Source organism: Harmonia axyridis, chromosome 6 (assembly GCF_914767665.1).
Source record: "Harmonia axyridis chromosome 6, icHarAxyr1.1, whole genome shotgun sequence".
In the NCBI taxonomy this organism is placed as follows: Eukaryota; Metazoa; Arthropoda; class Insecta; order Coleoptera; family Coccinellidae; genus Harmonia; species Harmonia axyridis.
The window spans coordinates 15661868-15684066 of NC_059506.1; the positions used below are offsets into that span (position 1 = coordinate 15661868).

Sequence of the window (22199 nt, forward strand, 5' to 3'; positions counted from 1 at the left end):
AATTTCCGTGATCAGGCTGCTCTGCTGATCAAGAATGGTTATCCAAGTAATTTAATATATAAGATTTTTTATTCGTCTATTAGTGCAGGTGATTCTCGATCATCCAGTGATGTTGATCAAACGACACATTATTGTAAATTAGTCTATATACCGGGATGCTCTCAGCAATTGGCAAGAATAATGAGCAATCTCTCAAACAAAGTAGTTTTTTATTATAATAAAACTGTGGGCAAATTGTTCAGTCGACTAAAGGATGGCAATCCTTTGATGAGACATTCTAATTTAGTGTACAAAATAGATTGTTCAGATTGCGCTGGCAGTTACATAGGCCAAACAAAACAGTATATAGGGTCGAGGTTGAAACAACATGAGAGAGATTGCAAAAATCGTAGTGAAGCAACAGCATTATCACAGCATGCAAAAATTAACCCATTACAGCCCCGTGGCAACTTAAGTTGCCACGGCGCATTCGACTACATTCTATGCGCACGCGCATAGATATTGAAGTTCCATTGGTAAATTCCGGTCATGTGATATGTCCTGTCTCGAATAGCACAAACGTCAGTCAGATATTGTCAAACAGTGAGTTAGTGTATAACGATTTATTCAGAGCTCTTGAACTTTTTCATTCACCATAATGGCCGTCGATGAGAGATTGTAAGTATTCTATTTCAATAATGCATGCACATTTGTATTTTTGTACCAGTTTTATTCAATATGAATTCAGCAGTATATTTCTTCTTCACAGTAATATTTTCATGCAATATTTTGCTTTTGCCATACGGGCAAAGTTTGATGGCAACTAAAGTGGCCAACGGGAACACGTGACAACGGTTTCTGCAATATTTACATTTCTTACTGAATGATTTCGACAGGTATACTCGTGGAAGATCAGGCACTGGATTACTTCTTCATGAATTAATTGACCTTATCGAGAACGATGAGGACATATCAGCCACCAATATAGCCATATGTCCACCTGATGAACTTCCTGGTGCAGATACAGATAAGGACTCTGATTTATCGGATGAAGAGGTAGTTGGAGATTTTGACCACCTTCCTGCCCGTATATTACGCTCTCAGGTGGAAATGCAGAATCCAGAAATCGATGATGATCACGGCAATCCAGTCGTCCAAGATGAGAACCATTCAGAAGAACCTAGACCGACGACTTCTTCGCAGACAAGAGTAAGAAGCACCAAACGTAAGCGTCCCACAGAACGTACTTGGAAGCCGAAAATGAATGGGTTATCTTCAAGTATTCCTGAACTTGAATGCGAATACCGACCGGTAGCAGAAGATCTTCTGAAAGAAACGGTAAAAAGCCCTATTGAGGCTTTTAGGGCTTACTTCTCGGAAGATTTATTGAGTCATATCGTAACCGAAACTAATCGTTATGCTATGCAGAAACTCGTTCACAACCTGAATGCCACTGCTGAAGAAATGATTACATTTGTCGGAATTATGTTGATGTCAGGTTACCACCCTCTTCCATATAGAAGACTCTACTGGAAACAAGATCCAGATGTTCATTCGCACTTAGTTTCCGATGCCATCCGTCGAAACCGATTCGATGAACTGATAAGTTTTATTCACCTTGCCAACAATGAAAACAATGATGGAAGTGATAAAATGTACAAGGTCCGACCTATTTTTGATCACCTCAACAACTCTTTCAAACAAATCAGTCCTGGGCCCACTATTAGTATCGACGAGAGTATGATTCCTTATTACGGAAGGCATGGGTGCAAACAGTTTATTCGCGGAAAACCTATCAGATTTGGGTTCAAGTTATGGGTTGCCGCGGATCCATCTGGATACATCCATCATGTTGAACCCTATTGTGGAAGTTCAACTCGTCTTCCAGAAACTGGACTCGGTCAAGGAGGTGACGTAGTAATTGGACTTGTAGACCACATGAAATTGTCAAAGGGTATTCGACTCTACTTTGACAATCTTTTTACATCGGTTGGGTTGTTGGAAGAGCTTAGTTCTAGAGGACTTGGTGGAACTGGTACTCTGCGTGAGAATCGCTGTAGTGTTTCAATGAAACTTCCAGATAAAAAAACGTGGAAAAATAAACCCAGAGGTGAAACATCCACCAGTTCTTCAGGAGATATTTTAGCAGTCCGTTGGAATGACAACAATGTTGTTACTGTACTTACTAATTGTGATAATGTACATCCTATGTCAAAGTCAAACCGATACTCCAGAATTGAAAAGAAGGTCATTTCTGTCAAAGTACCAGGTCCTATTGCTCGTTACAATAGTAACATGGGTGGAGTAGATCTTTCTGATCAATTTTTGGCTTCCTACCGAAACAGAATCAGGTCGAAAAAATGGTGGTGGCCTTATTTCTCTTGGACTGTGGATGTATGCAGCACACAAGGTTGGTTACTGTATCGTCGCCTTGGGCATGATATTCCTCTATTGGATTTCAGACGTCAGTGTGCTATTTTCATTCTGAAGTCTTACGGCAGTCCTCCAATGGTAGCAGGAGTTCGATCATCTCTAGAGTTCACACCAGCTCTCGAAGAAATAAGAAAAGATCGAACAGATCATTTCATCGAAAAAGGTGAATCCAAGTATCGCCGTTGTAAAGTATGTGGCAGGCGTACAATTTTTGTATGCAAGAAGTGTGAAGTTCCTGTTCATCCTGATGAGTGTTTCAAAATTTTTCATGATGTAAAATAATAATATTTTATGTAATTTCATAGGAAATATTATACGGTTGAATCACAATAGATGTATACGATTGATATGCTAGTTTTATTGTACTTTGGAAAATTTCTTCATGAATTATCCCAGTGGCAACTTAAGTTGCCGCTTCATAGTAACTCTCCTGCATGTTCGATCATTATTTTTATAACACAATATCACTTTTTGAGTCTAAATAACTCATCAGACAAAGTTTCAGTTGAAAATCTTCACGGGGGAATTATGGGCTTTAATGGGTTAATGACCACTCCTTTGATTTTAATAATGTAAAAATTTTAAATAAAGAAAAGAATTGGTTTAAACGAACATTCAAAGAAATGGTTTTTATCAAGAGAATAAAAGATTCTGTGAATACACGCACCGATATTGGTAGTTTGAGTTCGGTGTATTTTAACTTAATTAATAAGGTAAATGTAGATAGTTTTATTGCGCGGTAGTTCATGTTTCCTTTTGAATCGGGTGTTGGTATGTCTCACACATTTTGATGCAGTCTGTCTTGCCTGATACATTAGTTTATACTTACACGTCTTATTTGATGTGGTTTTTTATGATATCCTGATAATGCCATTTTATTTTATGGACATTTATTTGATGATTTCGATGTATTCGAATGATTTATAACCGTTATTCATAGGGTGAGATCGCTTTTTATTGTAAACTTATTGTTTCCTTGGCCGACCTGGCGTTAATTGTCTCATGTTGTTTTGCTTTATATTTATATTCATTGTTATTTGTCATCTAGTTTATATTAAGTATTTATTATTGTATAGGGACATCATTTTATGTATTTTTTATCTTTATTGCTACACCAATTGTATGATCCATGCCGTTGTTTATAAGTTGGTTTTTGTTTTTAGCCTGATGAAGGAGCTAAATGCTCAGAAACGTTGCCATTGAATAAATTGTATACAACTGTTCCTTGTGACTGATATTCCTCACCATCGAGTTATACCTGTTGTTAAAAATGTTGGCATTTCTGTTGGATTATGTATTATGTTATTCATGTATTCGACTAGCCTGCCGTGCAGACACCAAAACTTTTTCAACCAGAAGTTGTGAATTCCATGTGGGCCTGGTGATTTCCAATTGTGAGTGTTCTTCAATATTTCCTGTAGTTCTTCAGACGTTATTACACTATGTGGCATACTTTCTATGGTTTCACATGATTTCTCCTCTCTTCTTATCCAACGCGCTTTGGAGTTAAAAGGAGTTTGTGTTGACATTTGATCGGTCCAAAAACTCTCCATATCTTCGGCGCTTGGAGGACTCCCTAATTTTGTTGACGTTTGTTCATTAAGCATTTTATAAAATTTCTTTTCGGAGTTTTCAAAAATCATATTGTCATGTTTTCGTTTATAGTTCTCATTGTATCTTCTCAGTCGTTCAGAGTATACACTTAATTTTTGTTGGAGTGTATCTAGAGTTTCTTGAGCACTTTCATTGTTGGCGTCGTAGTTTGCATGTCGCCTATGGCGATCCATAATTGCATCCACTATTTTTTGTAGTTTTCTCGTCGGAGAACCTTTTTCAAATTGTGTTAACCTTCCTATATCTTGTCGAAGGCTATGTACTTTTGCTTCTAGCCTATTTTGCCAATGTGGTTTGTTATGCTGTTTTTTCTGTGCTGGTTGATCACTTCTAGATTTTGGCTTCACGCCGAGCACTGCTGATATTGTAGAGGCTGCACAGTAGGTAATAAGATGCAATGACTCTAGGATCTGGTCATTCGAAAAAAACGGTGGAATTATCTCTTTGTTCATTATGTGCAGAATATGTGAGAGTTTTTTCGATGTCTTCAGTCTAGGAAGAATTGGTCGTTTGAGAGAATCAGTACCCTCGAATTCTATGAAATATCTATTCATTGTAACAAAAAATTGCTCTAATAGATCTCTTCGACTTTCTTTTCGCTTTTCCATAGTTGCAGTTTGTATATTCCGCCATTGCTCATCTCTTACTAGTGCCAAATCTCCGCTGTTTTGTTCCTCAGTATTAATTTGTGCATTGGTGTTGTGTTGGTTTTCAGCACAATCGTAGTTTTCTTCAATTGTCACTTCGTTGATAGTGAGGTTCCTATTCTGTAGCCTCAGTTGGACTTAATTTTTTATGGTGTTAAGTCTCTCATCGGGTACAAGTTTATTTCTCAATATGACCCGGTATTGGTCGGCTACTCTTTGTTCAGAAACTTGAAGTTCGGGATAGTTTCTGTGGAATTCTGCAAACAGCTTGTGCCGGTAGCCTATTTTATCCTCTTCCATATTAGTTACTTCATAGAATATGCGTATGATCGTTTCATTTATCGAACTTGTCCATTTCATGCGTCTTCTTGGTAGATCTGCTTGGGTGAGTGCTGGTTGGGGATCCTGCACAGCACTTTCAGCAGTCGGAGAAACACGTGTTATTCTTCTCCTAGAATGTTGAGATTGTGGAGGCGTAGCATTTTGTTCGACAGACGCCCGTCTCCTTAGCACTCTGTCACTGACGTCCCGCATACTGTCATGTCCAGCGCCGGCTCCAGACACGCCCTGATGAACCTCAGGCAGCGGCTCTATATTTCTATTCCTTAAATTCACCATCATTCATGGGTTCCTCCGTGTCGTGGAGGAGACGGCCTTTGATCGCTTTTTACGATCCGCAGAGCTACGGTGGGAGAATTCTTGAGCTGCTTTCCACACGGCTTCATTCGACAGGGGACAGGGACCCTTCGACAGGTAACAGCTTCCCGGGTCAGGAAGTTCCTGGAATCTGCGGTGGGCAGTAGTCGATTCAACTCTCCTGATAGGTGAATCGCTAGGGATTTCCCTACCCGCTACCCTATATTATTATATTATATTATTATTATAATATATCGTTGCATATTTCATTCCGTACAAAATTAACCTCATATTCTCAAAAAAATAATATTCATCTGTGAAAGTTCTAACACACAATAGTAATCTGTGGTTTTAAGTTTGAACTTCAAATTTCGAGAGTTGCAAATTTAAACACAGCTGTTCTAATAGTCTATGTTCTAACCTAAAATAATCATTTACAGTTTACACTGTTGTTGTTATTATGATATTTGATAATATTTTGTTAGCATGAAATGAAGATCATCGAAGATTTGAAGAATCCCAACAGAATATTGAAGTTCCATAAATATTTTCGAGAAATTTGAAAACAATTCGCAAAATAATTGTGTGGATACTGAGTAAATCACTGTGCATTCTGATAGAAAGCAATTTCTTTATGAAATGAATCATTTGATTTGTTCCAACTATCTTATAATAGTTATTTATAATACAAGTGCAGAAGGCATTGATATTCTTCCACGAGTTCAAAATTCAAAAACGAGCCACGAAGTGGCGAGTTTTGGAATGAACGAGTGGTAGAATGAGCCTTCTGTACGAGTATTATACATTATTTTCTCTAATTCATTGCATTTTTATTGAAATTAATGAAATATTTCCATAAATATCATTTAGTGATTTTTGCATTGAAAAATGTTGGTTGGCAGAACTGATTTCTTTAAGACAAATTGATGAATTGACAGATAAAGCCGTGGCGGAAAGTTCGGAGTACCAACATATAATAATGAAATATAACCATGAAAACTGTGCGTTTCTGATATATTCTCGCACGATTTTGTTCTACAAGATGTGGAAGAATGAACGAAATAACCACAGAATTAGAGAAAAATATTGAACTGCATCAATATTTTTGAAGCCATCAGTATGAAAATATTGGAATGAAATGTTATGGATCTGTAATCAATGGAAAATATTAGACTCCACTTGTAATCAAATTTGTTCTATAATATGTACCTACATTATAGCCAACTCTTCTACTTGATTCATCTTGATTTTGCCTTTGACAATAAATGAGAAGTATTCAATATAAATATCCATAATTGAATATCCTGTTTCTTTCAACTCACCTTATTTGTTTTCACATTAAAACAATTATGGCACTCTTGGAAGTATGTCAATCATATGCTATATTTAGGATGTATTTATGGAATAGCAAAAGAATAAAAGTATTCAATCTCAATCACATGAATATTTGTCTAGTATGTACCTAGTGGTATGTTTCGATGTGAGTTTGCATGACCTGAAGAAAATTACAGTACCTAATGTTCGATAGCAGATGTCTTTAGTGGGATATTCATTGTTGTCATTATAATGGGACTATTTTATAAAAACTTTTTTGAACATGGGCTTTATGGGTGATCTGGACTTTTCAAAATAGTATGTTGATTTTAATGAAGTATCTTCTTATTATCAGAGCTGTGTCAAAGCTCAGTAATTTGTAATCGAATAAAGGAATTGAGGTGAGCTTATTCAAATAACTTCATTTTCAAACTAAGTTGGCTAGTACTCCAATTCTAAAATCTGAAACATGACATCATAGTAAATATTCATTTCTGTGGTTTTTTTTTCACAACAGAACAGAGTTGCATTCAGCCAAAGTACCCAATTTTTTTAATTTCACAGATAATTTTTTTTTTTTTAATTAAGTTACTCGAAAACGGCGCTTTGTAGGAGGATATATGAAGAATACTTTTATTTTTCAAATTAGCCAAATATTCTTGAATAAACGTTCAAATTACTTTCAAAAGTTGGGTTCTTCGAATTTCTGGTATTTTTATGGTATGTTATGCTCATAATGAAGAAACTGAAATATGTGTATGGAATCTTGTGTTCGGAAAAGATGTGTCATGTCAAGGAAGAGCTTAACCCCAAAAATCATTTCTTTCAATAGAACCATTTACGAGATATAGCCAAAAATCACATTTTTTTATCGATTTTCAACAGCCTGTATCTTTTTAACCGGGCCGAATTGGAAAAAACGGTAAAGGAAAAAAGTGTTTCTTTTGACCTCAGGAATCAAGATTCAGTGGAAAACGACATATTTAGTAGTTTGCTTCCATTTTTATGGAGTATTTTGTCCTCCTGAACATTCATAGGGACATTGATGTTGACGAGGACGCTGTGATTACAAGGTTTTCAAAGGGTTCAAAGTTTTAAAGGCCAAATTAGATTTTGTATTGTAGTTGCCAATTGTTTTTTTTTCCACATATTAAACAATCGATTTACTATTTAATTATTTTTTTAATTTCTTCCTGAATGGTTAAAACCATGATAAGTAAATAATGATATTATAATACAACGAATACATAAGGGTACAACTTTTTTTGCGAAATTCGAGGCTTTGTAAAAAACTGGTTATACATTTATAATTCAAAGTATAGCCCATCGCTGGTCACTACTTTCTCCCATCTTTCGGACAGCGTACGAATTGAAAAAACTGGTCATCTTTTGAAACGATTCACGAATCGATCCAAGTTTTCACTTCTTCATGAGATCGGAAGTGTTGGTCAGCCAGGCCGTGTGCTATTGATCGAAACAAGTGATAGTCCATGGAAGCAACGTCTGGAGAATACGTCGGGTGGGGTAGGAATTCCCATTTCAACGTTTCCAAGTATATCTTGACTACTTTCGCAACATGGGGTCGAGCATTGTCATGCAGTAAAATCAATTCATCTTCTCTCTCGTTGTATTGCGACGGTTTGTCTTTCAATGCTCGATACAAGCGCATTAATTGCGTTCGATAACGATCGCCTGTGATTCTTTCAGTCATAATACACTACTCCGAGCTGGTCCCACCAAATACTGAGCATGACCTTAGAACCGTGAATATTCGGTTTGGCCGTCGATGTGGAAGCATGGTCGGGATATCCTCATGATTTTATGCGCTTGGGATTATCGTAATGAACCCATTTTTCATCTCCAGTCCCAATTCTATGCAGAAACCCTTCCGTCTTTGCCTTGCAAGCAGCTGTTCACAAGAAAATAAACGCTGTTCAAACTTCTCGCGGCTTCAACTCGTACCGCACCCAATTTCCTTGTTTCTGAATCATTTTTATGACTTTCAGGCATTTTGAAATGGCTTTTAGTGTCACTCCTATTGATCTTGCCAATTATTGTTGCGTTCGACATGAGTCTTGATCAATTATTGCCACCAATTCTGCATCTTCAAAAACCTTCTCTCTTCCACCGCAATGCTGGTCTTCGACATCAAAATCACCATTTTCGAAGCGTTGAAACCACTCTTGTTACGTTCTTCCACCAATATCGGTCTCACTTTAGATATTTGAAAGCATTCGGTGTACCTCAGCCGCTGATTTCTTCATATTTTAGTAGAAAATTAAAACCTCCCGCAAAATGATGAGAATTTGGCTCGTAAGCTGACATGGTTAATAGTGAATAACTTTATGATGCAGACACAAATCGACTAACATGTCGGTGGCGTTATGTTCACAAATACCTAAACTTATTGTATGACATCTACGATATATTTATTTTTACTACCATTTACCGTTACAGCCATCTATTGCAAAACGGCGGAAGCAAAGTTGTACGCCTTATATAAATATTCATATGAATATCTAAATATAAATATTTTTGAGAGGTTAGGCTTGATATCGGTGTAATCTGGGATTTGGTCTCATAGAAAAACTCGAAGCCCATAATGGCGAACCCCCTCAAAATTTAAGGCTAGGACCGCCCTTGATTTGTCGTCATGGAAAGTTATTTGCATCAAATATTTTCATGTGAGCAAGGGCGAAACGGTATATTCTAGGAGAAAAATCATATAGAATTCCACCCTAGAATCAGCATAGTATACCGAGTGAATCGTCTGAAATCAGCTAACGATACAAGGTATCGGAAAAAAGCTTTTATTTTCTAGCCGGATACCCAGTGAAGGATCTACCGGCATAGTGACGGGGTCCAAGGGGCGGAGCCCCTTCGGCGAGCAGAGCGAGTCCAAAGAATACAACTGAATTAAAATCCTTTTTAGGTTTAGTGAATTATTATGCTAGGTTCATTCATAATATTGCTCATAAACTGAGTCCTTTATACAGATTATTAAAAAAGGATGAACAATTCATATGGGGAAGTAGTCAACAGTCAGCTTTTGATAAAATTTAAGGAGAATTAGTTTCATCACGTGTACTTATTCATTGTAATTCTGAGCTACCCTTAGTACTCGCAACCGATGCCAGTTCGTATGGCATAGGGGCAGTTCTTTCGCATACTTTACCAAGTGGTGACACTAAACCGATAACTTTCGCTTCAAGAACTTATTTATTCCAAATAATAACATTCAAAACATCTGGTGAGAAAGATAGTTAACCTAAATAAAAAATTCATTTTAAACCATCAAACTATCTCAAATTATGAACGTCTTGACTGTTGAGGATTCATAGAATTTCGTAACATCTGAACTACAGAGACTTGAATAATATTTGACTTCTCACTACGGTACGAAGCTTTCAGAAATTGATTCGCTTGGTCATGATCATGCTCATGGTCTACGAACCGTCCGGAGTTGCTTCGTTTCCGAGATATGAAGAGCGTCGAAGTTTTAAAGAAATGGTACCTAGTTATTTATAAATTATCCTGAATATATTTTTGGAGTTTTTATTTTTTTATTGAATAACTGAAAATGAAACTTTTCGATCTTCTGTATTATCTTCATATCAAGCTTCGTTATCGAGAAAGAAACCGACCTAACAAATCATCCATTTCGCGAACGATCTGCGCGGAATTGACTTACGTTTGAATTAATAAAAAAACAACAGGAATACTAGGTACATCAAAAAATGATGAATCAAGAGTATATAAGTTGACCTGTCATGATTGCCAAAAAGAAAATAGTCGACAGGAAGGCTTTCCAGATTAGAATTAATGAACATTTAACCCTTCGTTAGACGCGTGGTCTACGATCGTAGACCACCACTTTTCCAACGGTGATATCTTTTTACTTTCATTGATTGTATAAGCGTGGCCCTTAGTAGCTGTCAATTATACTTCCTTCTTACGATTCATTATGCAATGAGCTATAAAAAATATTTTTGGTGGAGTTTGGAAGCGTCTGAATACGACTGGTTTACCATTATAATTCACGCGCCTAACTGCATTACGATTTGTGGAAGCATGTGTGTTTTGAGAAATTTGGTAAGTTATGTTTTTCTGGCATTATTACAAATATAATTGAGTTCATTTCATGATTCCCAAAATTGTGGTTCATTTATGTGTTCTTAGGATATTATTATTTCATGAATATTCATGTTTCAGGAACAAAATATATGCCTGACTCTAAGAAGAGGCGTATAGAAACGAGCATAGATCCGGGGGTTTGGCTAAGATGTTTCGATGAAATTTCAAATTGGGAAGAAAGTCTATTCGATGAAATTGAAGAAGATGAAATAGAGTGGACGAGAATGACAACTTAGTGCAAAAAAGTCATGACGCGAATTCAGAAGAAGTCGAACAAGAAGATGAAGATGAAAGTGAATGTTTTTTTACAATATGAAGGTGATCATAGAAAAAGTGGGTGCTCTTATATGGAAAAAGATAAAGAAACTGAGTAGGGAAAAAATGCAAAAATGAACAATTCCGATGAACAACCGCTTAGGTACTCTTCTTGGACTTGATGCGACATAACCTCCTCCCCTCCTGATCTGCCAAGGCAAGAAAATGTTATCGGACGATGTCATATAAGTCCTCAAAGCCGTAATAAATCATCAAGAAAAGTCTGCGTGAAATGCAGACAACACGCATGCCAAGAGCATGCAGTAGATACGTGTACTGACTGTTCGGATGGATGAAAAATATCGAAATTTTCAAGTCGAATTTCCATGCACACGTTGACTTGTTATCAATTGAACAAAATATATTTTTTCACTTGTAATGTCAGCAAATCAGAATATTCCTTTTTTTTTAAATATTCATAATTGTTTTTTGTTTGTTGCCCAAAATTGACCAGAAGCTAATAAATGTGTGAAAAAACTGATTCCTTAGGTGTTTATTCTTCATAGTGCGATTTTTAGAAATTTTGATGGAAAAAAGATTCAACATTTGAAGCAGAGACATGAACAAAAATGAATTCACTATAAACTCGGTGAATATTTGACTCAATATGTCATTTAATGACAAATAATTATGGTCTAAGGTCGTAGACCACGCGCCTGAACGCTTTAGGAAATACCGCGCGCCTAACGAAGGGTTAAAAAGTTTTCCTAACTGCAAGAACAATTGTACATACGAGGCGTGTATTTAAAGTAAGGTCTTCATTTATTTTTTTCACATTGAATATCATTTGTTTACTAAGTTTTGAACATTGCTGTAAAGCTTGAAATCTAAGCTATTTCTCTACGTTATCACCATTCACTTCGATGAGCTTCCTCATTCGTTCGACAAACTTTTGTATCCCCTCCTCGAACCACGATCCCGCCGCCTCGCGCAAGAAAGAATTTTCGGTATTGCAGGTTATTCACCAAAATTGAATGAATAGAGTCTCTACTGCACACATCTTGGAGTTTTTCGGCCAACTCATTGAGAGTCAACCTGCGATCTTTCAGCACAAGCTCCTCAACTTTCCGAACTGTTTCGTCCGAGTGTGACGGCCGCTGCACTCCTCGTCGTGAACGTTTAGTCGGCCAGCAGAAAATTCTCTACACCAGTTTCGAACGTTTTTTACGTCCATACATTTCTCACCATACACTTCTTCCAATTGACGATGAATTTCTATAGGTGTAGTTTTTTTTTAGTACAAAAACTTAATGACTGAACGTAATTCGGCACTTGCATTACAAATAGCAGCTACGTCAAGACTGAGCATCCTATTGAGTGGAGGGGGGCCTAACGTATACAACAGTGTTGCCGGATTTCATCAAGCGCTACTTGCGGCGATACAATGACTTTGGAGACCTTACTTTAAATACACGCCTCGTATTGCAATCCCTTATTAGAATGAGGACATACGTTACACCATTATATTGAAATTCTACAGACCAAAATTAAAAATTAAGGCTTGAAATTCCTAGAACAACAAGACATAGATAGACTCAATAAAATCAGAATATAAATGAACGACCATGTGGAAGTTCAAAACTTGTCGCTCTTAAATATCTTGCTGTTAATCATTTATCGTTGGAATCCCAAGGATCCATCGTTCATGTAACATGTATCCTCATATGTACCTGCCTTCATATATTCACCTACATAGATGGTAACTTCATTTCAGTTATAAAAATAAGAAATCAATACATATACTTGAAACAGTTTCATTAATTTTAACAATTCTTTCAAAATCACTTAGTCTCTTCCTCATCTTGATTCAAATTTGAGGCGAAGGTGCGAAAATGTTCCCGTAAAAGATGTTTTTCGATTTCACTATTTCGCTTATGAAACAGTGAAGAAGTTAGACCAACGTTTACACTTCAGAAATCCTATCTGATCTAATTGAAGCTTCTAGAAATTGTCAAATGATTTGAAAATATGCTTTTTTGATTTTCGTCTAGGTAATTGAACATAAAGATATATACAAAGATTGCTGTTTCTTTGTATATATCTTTATGCTTATGTTATAATGATAATAATATGTAATTGAACATATAGATATATACAAAGATTGCTGTTTCTTTGTATTACTTTATATATATTATATATTACTGTATATTTGTTACTTTATGTTCAATTATGTAGATGAAAAACAAACAAGCATATTTTTAAATCATTTGACATTTTCTAGTAGCTTCAATTGGATCAGATAGGATTTCTGAAGTGTACATGTTGGTCTAACTTCTTCACTGTTTCATGAGCGAAATAGTGAAATCAAAAAACATTTTTTACGGGAACATTTTCACACCTTCGCCTCAAAATCAAATGATTCGAAAATATGCTTTTTTGTTTTTCGTCTAGGTAATTGAACAAAAAGATATAAAAAGAAACAGCAAAATCAATCAATATGGGTTTTCACAAAATGTATTGATGGTGATATGAATAGAATATAAAAATATCCTCAGCTGCAGCTATCTTCTCTAAAGTTTCACTTGTATTTTCACTTTACCTACTTATATTTTCATTTAAAATGGACCACTTCATTTTTCAAAATGACGCTATAAGCACTCATCATAAGAACGGAATGAATTGAACGGAAATGCAAATTGGGTATTTTACGGTTTAGCGCTGAAATTTCGAAATAAATGAATTTGTTTGAATGAGATTCCGAAAGTAGATCCTAGAAAAATGGAGGTGAGTAGGTACTGGATTTTTGATAACCATTGAGAACTCTACTATTTATTCGAAATTATGCAATTCATTAATGACTCATTCAAAAGTTATTATTGGGCTTATTCCAACTAGTAGAGTTCCCAATGATTATAATTAATAATTTTCATTTACGAGTATACAAGTGGACACAGCAGATGTTTGCATTATATCAATTGATCAACAGTTCCAATCAATTGAATTATGAATATGTTTCGTATTCACGAAATATATTTTCTATATTTTCTTGTGTTACATTATTTTTCTTGAATGGACTTCTGACCAGGAATTTTTTTCAATATAATATGTCTAACGAGTTGCCGAACTACCTTTTCAGAAACACATAGAGGTGAGAGCATTATTTCTCTTGTCTCCAACCTCTCCGCACGAGAAAAAATCACTTGTCGCGATTTCTCATTAGAGTTATATATTTCTGAAGTTTTATGAGAGTTTTGTTGAAATCGCTAGAATGATATCGTGAGTGTTCACAATAGACGAAATAAAATTCACCGTGTTTCCATCAGTAAAAAGTGGCCTGAAAAATGCTGTCACCCACAGTCGTAAGTTGTTCGTTTTTGCTCTTATATTTCTTTTTTTTTATTTTCATTTTCATTGATCTTCAAGGAGTCCAATTCACTATATTTAAATTTTTTTTCAGTCACTCTGATTCTCTCTGGCATTTGATGCGTAAAATGCAATATGAAATAATCATTCGAGCTGTCAACAATATATTTTCGAAAATTTTTGATGGGGTTATTCTATTTCTAAGTCACAAATGATTTCAGACCACGAAATGTAAAATGAAATATTTAATTGATAAAAAACAAAGCAGGAAAAGACACTGCACACTTCATTAGGAAAAGTGGCTTCCTTTCAAATCGTCTGAATTTTTGATAAGTCATTCCACACAAAAAGTTCATTAATCAAAACTTTTTTTATAGGGTAGTTTTGACGCCAGAGACCCCTGAAAACTCTCATTTGCTTTCCTTTGCTGAACAATACAAACTGTTATTCCGCATAATTTTCACTATTCTGAATAATCAAGGATGTTACATATCTTTCGTTTTTTTTGGAGAAGACACTCCTTATATCTTTTTGAATGTGATGTAGAATAAGTGTAAAAGAGGATGCACAAACATGATCGCTAAGGCAATTCGTAACCATTTTAGCATAATTGAACTTGAAGAATTGTGAGTAGTTGGGACACACTGTATAATTGACCAACTGTGATAACACCAAAGAATATTTTCAATGAAATCTCATATTAATGACTTTTCACATTTTGATTGATCAGTATAGTGAAAATTATCCGGAATAACGTTTGGTATTGTTAAACAATATAAACAGATAAGAATTGAATTTTCAGTTTTCAGGGGCCTCTGGCGTCAAAACTAGCCGATAGAAAACTTTTTCCTATTTAACTTTTTGTTTAGAATGACTTGGACTATAACATATAAAAAATTCTGCCAATTTGATAGGAGGCCACTTTCTTTAAAAAATTTCTTTTAGAAATCGTCTTAGATGTGAAATCGAATTAGTATTTCAGAGGAAAAACATAAGCTTTCAATTTATACCAGAGTGCATAGTGCTGAAAATATTAAGACTCACAAATCTTTTTCATATCAAGAAAGTTGGGATGAAGCTTTTGAACATAATTGTCCCAATATGGCATTCAATTGTTCTTCAAAATTGTTCAATATTATTCAGAGAAATCGTTTCCCATGAATAAATCTCTCATTCAACATAGAGTAAGGTTTTTTATTCTGAATTGATAGAAATCAGATATCTTGTTAGCCTTTTTGGTGAACTAGCCAAACAAGATAAACGTTTCAAGCAGGATTTCCGGTATTATAATATTAATTAATATTAATAATTAAAATATTTATTTGACCCACATACAAAACTTTCTTACAATCTGTATAACATTATGTATTAATTTAACTAACAAGAGTTCCATTAACCCTCAAAATGTCAAAAAAACATTAGAAAAAAATATATACCTTTCCCGAAGGCACATCCATTGGCAAGCCACTAGACCTGCCTTGTGTGGGAAATTATTACTTCATTTACTCAAAAACAAAAGGACACTCAAAGAGAGACAAATCCAGATGATATATAAAAAGAAAAAAACATCTCATCTTGAAAGGGAAGAAAAACTGAGCGAGCAGGCACATTATCTAAACATGAACAAATGAATTTTTTATACAGAGCATTTCTTTGACCACTCTTGCTGACATCATTCTCAACAAATTCTTTATTTTCCTCTTGAATTCATTAAGAGTTGCAGAATTTCTTATTGTTGTTGGAACCTTATTGTAAATAAAGGGGGCTAGGTACGTATGTGACCTCTGACCTATCGTTTTTATTGTTCGAGGGAAAATAATCCAATTTCCTCTATCTCTGGTACTATATTGACAATCATTGAAGCTTATTGTCATCAAGTTCTTTGTCTGGTGAATTGTCAGAGTCAAGAAAAATAGTTTTCGCAGGTCCATAATTCCACTCTCGGCGAACAAGCGTTCAGTCGAAAACAAAAAAGGGTTCCGAAAAATTATCTTGATCTACCATTTTTGTGTCACTTCTAGTTTTTTCAAGTGAGCTTTAACAACAGCACCCCATCCCAATATCCCATAAAGCAGATGAGGCTGGACCAAAACAATGTAGAGCCTCCTCAGCAGCTCTTAATCGCAAAATTCTCTTAAATTCTTGAACTTCGGGACATGCATGCGCAACCTATTCACCAGATGGTCAACCTGATTATTCCATCTAAGATGAGCATCCAAACAAACACCCAAATATTTGAATTTATACACTGCATTGATCTCACGTGAACAGCCGCATTTTCTAAATGATAATGTTTGGAAATTGGGCATTCCAACAGAGGTGACAGAAAAAGGCATGAAGCACGTTTTTTCATAATTGAGGGTCAACAATCGAAAAAATCTTTCATCATCATGAAATCATCTTCCGCCAAACTCCTTAGTTCCTCCCACGTATCAGCTTGATAAAATATAGCGGTATCATCTGCGAAATCAACCAATTCACCACTACTGTTTAGAGAAAAGATGGAATTCAGATAGGTAATAAATAGCAGAGGACCCAATATTGTACCCTGCGGTACACTACATTGAACAGTAGAAAAAGAACTAAAGGAGCTTCCAATCCGTACACACTGTCTCCTACCAGTCAAATAGCTTCTGTATCAATCCATAGCCCGACCTCCGACTCCATAATCCTCCAATATTCTTAATAGTTCTCCCTGATTCACCGTATCGAACGCTTTTGCTAAATCTATAAATATAGAAAGACAAGGCTTAGATGAATCAAGTGATCGATAAATTTTGGCTGTCAAATTTGCGAGTGCATCCTGTGTTGATTTGCCGCATCGAAATCCGAATTGTCTTTCATTCAAAGTTTTACAATCTTCCAGGAATTTATAAGTTCTTTTATGAATTATTGTTTCCAAAACTTTGGAGATACTTGAAGTCAAGGAAATGGGTCGGTAGTTATTCATCTGTTCTCGAGACCCCGACTTGAAGACCGGTATTATGATACTTTCCTTAAGTATTTCTGGAAATATACCCGACTCAATAGACATGTTGACTATATGTGTAGGTGGTGACAAAATATACTGCGCAACGGATTTAAGTATGTTTGAGGTGATGCAATCCAAACCAGGTGCCTTGTTGGATTTCATGGACCTCACGACTGCCATGACCTCCTGCTGATCTGCTGGCTGAAAAATTAGCTCAAGAGGATTTTTTTCATTAGGAATTCTATGTTCATTAAATGTTTTTAGTTTTTCCGCTAGCTTCGGTCCGATATCAGAAAAGAACGAACTAAAAGCCTCCGCTATATCTTTGCTTTCATCATGCATAACATTATCCTGTTGTATTAGATCAGGCTCTCTGTTGGGTTTGTTATGTTTATTATTGATGAAATTCCATAATTTCTTCGGTTCATTCTCATACTTTAGCAATTTCGTTCTGTAGTATTCCTTCTTAGCACTCCGTATGTGTTTCTCGAGCAACTTTTTATAGGTTTTATATTTAGTAATAAGTTCTGGGTTCAGAGGGTCAATTCTTATTTTTCGAAAAATCATATTTTTCTCATTAACCGACTTAACTATTACTTTTTGAAAACCGTTAAAAATTCTTCAGTTATAAAAGTTTAATGAGTCTTCTTGATGAAGGATATTTAATATAAATCAAATAATTTGACAACTTTGTGTCTAATCCTTCACAATAATATATCTGTATGATATATTCAGTTTATTTTTGTCTTGGAATATATTCCAATTCTAAAAATGACAAATTTAATAATCAACCAAAAGAAAAATTCAAAATGACTAAAACAGTACAAATTGAGTAAACGGTTAATAAATTGAACAACTAAATTAACATAAAGACAGACGTACGTTTCGGAATTTTTGTATTTAATAATACAATTTTTCCTCATCAGTGCCTTATAGTTCAACGGAATTATTAAATTTACAAACTTACCACGTGTATATCTACCTCAACGAAATTGCAAGTAAGAAACTACAAACTAACTAAACGTATCGTTTGCTCTGGTGAGGATTCACAGAACAAGCCATTACCTAAGGTAGTCATAGATTTCTTCATTGTTATTCTTTTGAAATACATATACAAATCGACATTTACAATTGAATAAACAATTTCAGAAATTTTAAATTTATCAATTGGTTGATACTGACTCTCTAATCAATAAATGATTACATCAAATTATAAAAGTTTAATGAGTCTTCTTGATGAAGGATATTTAATATAAATCAAATAATTTGACAACTTTGTGTCTAATCCTTCACAATAATATATCGGTATGATATATTCAGTTTATTTTTGTCTTGGAATATATTCCAATTCTGAATTTTTCTTTTGGTTGAATATTAAATTTGTCATTTTTAGAATTGGAATATATTCCAAGACAAAAATAAACTGAATATATCATACAGATATATTATTGTGAAGGATTAGACACAAAGTTGTCAAATTATTTGATTTATATTAAATATCCTTCATCAAGAAGACTCATTAAACTTTTATAATTTGATGTAATCATTTATTGATTAGAGAGTCAGTATCAACCAATTGATAAATTTAAAATTTCTGAAATTGTTTATTCAATTGTAAATGTCGATTTGTATATGTATTTCAAAAGAATAACAATGAAGAAATCTATGACTACCTTAGGTAATGGCTTGTTCTGTGAATCCTCACCAGAGCAAACGATACGTTTAGTTAGTTTGTAGTTTCTTACTTGCAATTTCGTTGAGGTAGATATACACGTGGTAAGTTTGTAAATTTAATAATTCCGTTGAACTATAAGGCACTGATGAGGAAAAATTGTATTATTAAATACAAAAATTCCGAAACGTACGTCTGTCTTTATGTTAATTTAGTTGTTCAATTTATTAACCGTTTACTCAATTTGTACTGTTTTAGTCATTTTGAATTTTTCTTTTGGTTGATTATTAAATTTGTCATTTTTAGAATTGGAATATATTCCAAGACAAAAATAAACTGAATATATCATACAGATATATTATTGTGAAGGATTAGACACAAAGTTGTCAAATTATTTGATTTAAATTCTTCAGTTGATTTGTTTGGATCCCTCTCCTTCAGGACATTGCGCCAATTATAAGATGCCAAGTGATTATTAAGTTTGTGGAAATTAAGATACTTTTTAGTCCCCTCCTTACGTGCTATCGTTTCGGATTGAATCCTTAGGAACAACATTATCGGATAGTGGTCAGTTATATCACACTGCAAAACAGCCGCCGAAAAATCTTCTTTTCGCATCTCAGTTTTTAGAAATATATGGTCGAGACAGGTCCAACTGCTTGGTCTTGTCACGGAATTCATCAAAGAAATGAAACCCTGCTCGCACATTACATTTTGATACTCTTCATCTACCTCCTTGACCGACAAAATATTAAAATTTGTGTCACCAATAATTATATTAATGTGATCTTTTTGCTTGTTTTTCCGGAAAAAATCCGTGAAAAATTCATAGAATAATTCTTTAGAAATATCATGTGGTCTATAAACTGCTATAAGATTAATTACACAGGAGCCAAAATGAGGCCTTTAATTGCATTAAATTCAAAACACCATCAGTAAAAGTATGGCATTCTGGTAAACACTACCATTGTTATATACTAAGCTATAATCGGAAATTTGAAACATTGACACATCCACGATTTTCCATGTTTCAGTGAGAACTAGTAAATCATATGAACAATCTATTTCATTCAGAACTAGTTTTAAAGAGTCAAGATTTTTATTTAAACTTCTTATATTAACATGGAACATCTTTACATTGAAATCACGCTTATATAATATTATATAGGTATTATAATAGAATGTACACGAAAAACCAATTTGAAATTCAGGTGATGCATTGTGATGCTGTAACAGCACCACAATCAAATAATAACCTAAAACTACATGGCAGCTCACTAATATAATAAAGAAAAAGAAACATAATAGAAATGACATTGCTATTGAGGAAAATGGAGTGAGAATTTCTGAGATCACTGCGGCAAATAATTTCAATGATCATTTTTTGAATTTTACCTCACTACCAGTTGGTGTAACACCATTTATGACTCCTGTCTGTGAGGTGGATATATTAAGTTCAATTGGTAGGCTAAAAAATACAAATTCTGCGATATTTGATAATATTTCCAATAAAATAATTAAAATATGTAAGCTAGAACTTTGCAAGCCGTTAACTTATCTGCTCAATTTAACAATTGAAAGTGGTATTTTTCCGGAGAAACTCAAACTGGCCATAGTAACACCTGTTTACAAAAGGGTGACACTAATTCTTATGAAAGTTATCGTGCTGTCAGTATTTCATCTAGTATAGGCCAAATTCATGAGCTCAAGATGAATGAACTGTTGACTTCATTTCTTGATGAAAATTCTTCATTATCAACTGTCCAACATGAGTTTACGAATAACTGTCGTACAGAAATTGCAATCTCTGAGTATTATAATGAGATTGTGGCAGATCTAGATTTTGGTATGCATGTTGTGGTCTGTTAGTAGATTTTTCCAGAGTCTTCGATTTGTGAATTCACGCCATGAAGAAGAGTGAAATGTCATCTTTCGATGACGTTCCAACTCAAGGTTGAGGTTGTTCCTTGTTCTTGAACATATTGTCAATTTAATATGATAAGAGTTTTTTGACGGTATATTCCTAAGAGCTAATACTGAATGAAAAATCGTGTTTTCTAAATTAATAATCTATTCCTTGAAGCATTTTTAACTATTAACTCCTTAACATCTCGAATTATTGTGAGTGGTTTGAATCATGTTTGTTGTTGTTGTACTAAATGTTTAATATTTCAGCTCCCTGAAGATGCGAAGATGGTCACAATGATGACCGAAAGCTAGGATGATACAATAAATGAGATAGATCTTATAGAGCTTGACTACCACACCCGATATCCCCGAATTATTATGTTATTCAGATACCTGATGGCGAGATTTTGTTGTTGAACACACAAAGCTTCTATATTGTTATGGATTCTCGATGAACTAAGCACATAGATTTTTTGTGTGTGAAATCCGTAATAGTTGTTTGTCACTCAGGTTCATGAAAAAGTATTGTAGCAACACTATATTGAGGTCAATTTATTTTGCTAGCATTCACTGTCACTTGAGATATGGTGTGTTGAATTGGCGTTGTGCCACTGATGTTGGAAGAGTATTCATACTGCAGAAAACAGAAGTACCTACACAATAAGAATAATTGCTGGGATTCTTTTTCGAGAATTATGTAGAGCATCATTCAAAGATTCAAGAATACTCACTTTGGTAGAAATCTTTTTTTCAAGTTTGTAAATATGTGTTAATGAAGAGATATTCATTTGATAATGATATCAAACACTGTTATAATACCAGAGAAAAATTATTGTTAGCACCAAAAAATCACAATACTGCGGAATATCAAAATTTGCAGTATATGGGTTGTGAAATTTTTTTTAGGTTACCTGTAGAAGTACAAAATTATCCAAATTCATCCATTTTCAAGAAGGGGGTTAAGTCATTACTTCTAAATAAGAATTGCTATGATATTTTTGAGTTGTTTGAATGAATATGTTTATTTTGACGTTTTCTTTTGTTATATGCCCTGTCTATTGAACATAAGAAATAAAGATTATTAATATTATTATTGAAAGTTTGGTGTGCTTCGATGAATGAGATCAGATAATGCTACTCTTAGGAATTGAATGGAAAATGGTGAAAAAGGAATTCGGATATTTTCGAAATTCCATGTATTCGATCATAGAGAATGATGAACAAACAAATCAAACAAAGAAGTGTGGAAGATCATATTTTTACATTAAAACAA

The 22199-nt window shown here is 34.5% G+C and overlaps 2 protein-coding genes across 4 annotated transcripts in view; one reads left to right on the plus strand and one right to left on the minus strand.

The window, feature by feature from the left end:
• Positions 1–22199, minus strand: part of LOC123682000 (neurotrimin-like) — a 910163-nt gene that overhangs the window by 383804 nt on the left and 504160 nt on the right. The window lies entirely within an intron of this gene.
• On the plus strand, positions 435–2960 carry LOC123681999 (piggyBac transposable element-derived protein 3-like). Its single transcript, XM_045620377.1, has 2 exons — positions 435–657; positions 876–2960. Exons 1-2 carry the CDS (start codon positions 638–640, stop codon positions 2692–2694), a joined length of 1839 nt encoding a protein of 612 aa, XP_045476333.1. The 5' UTR covers positions 435–637; the 3' UTR covers positions 2695–2960.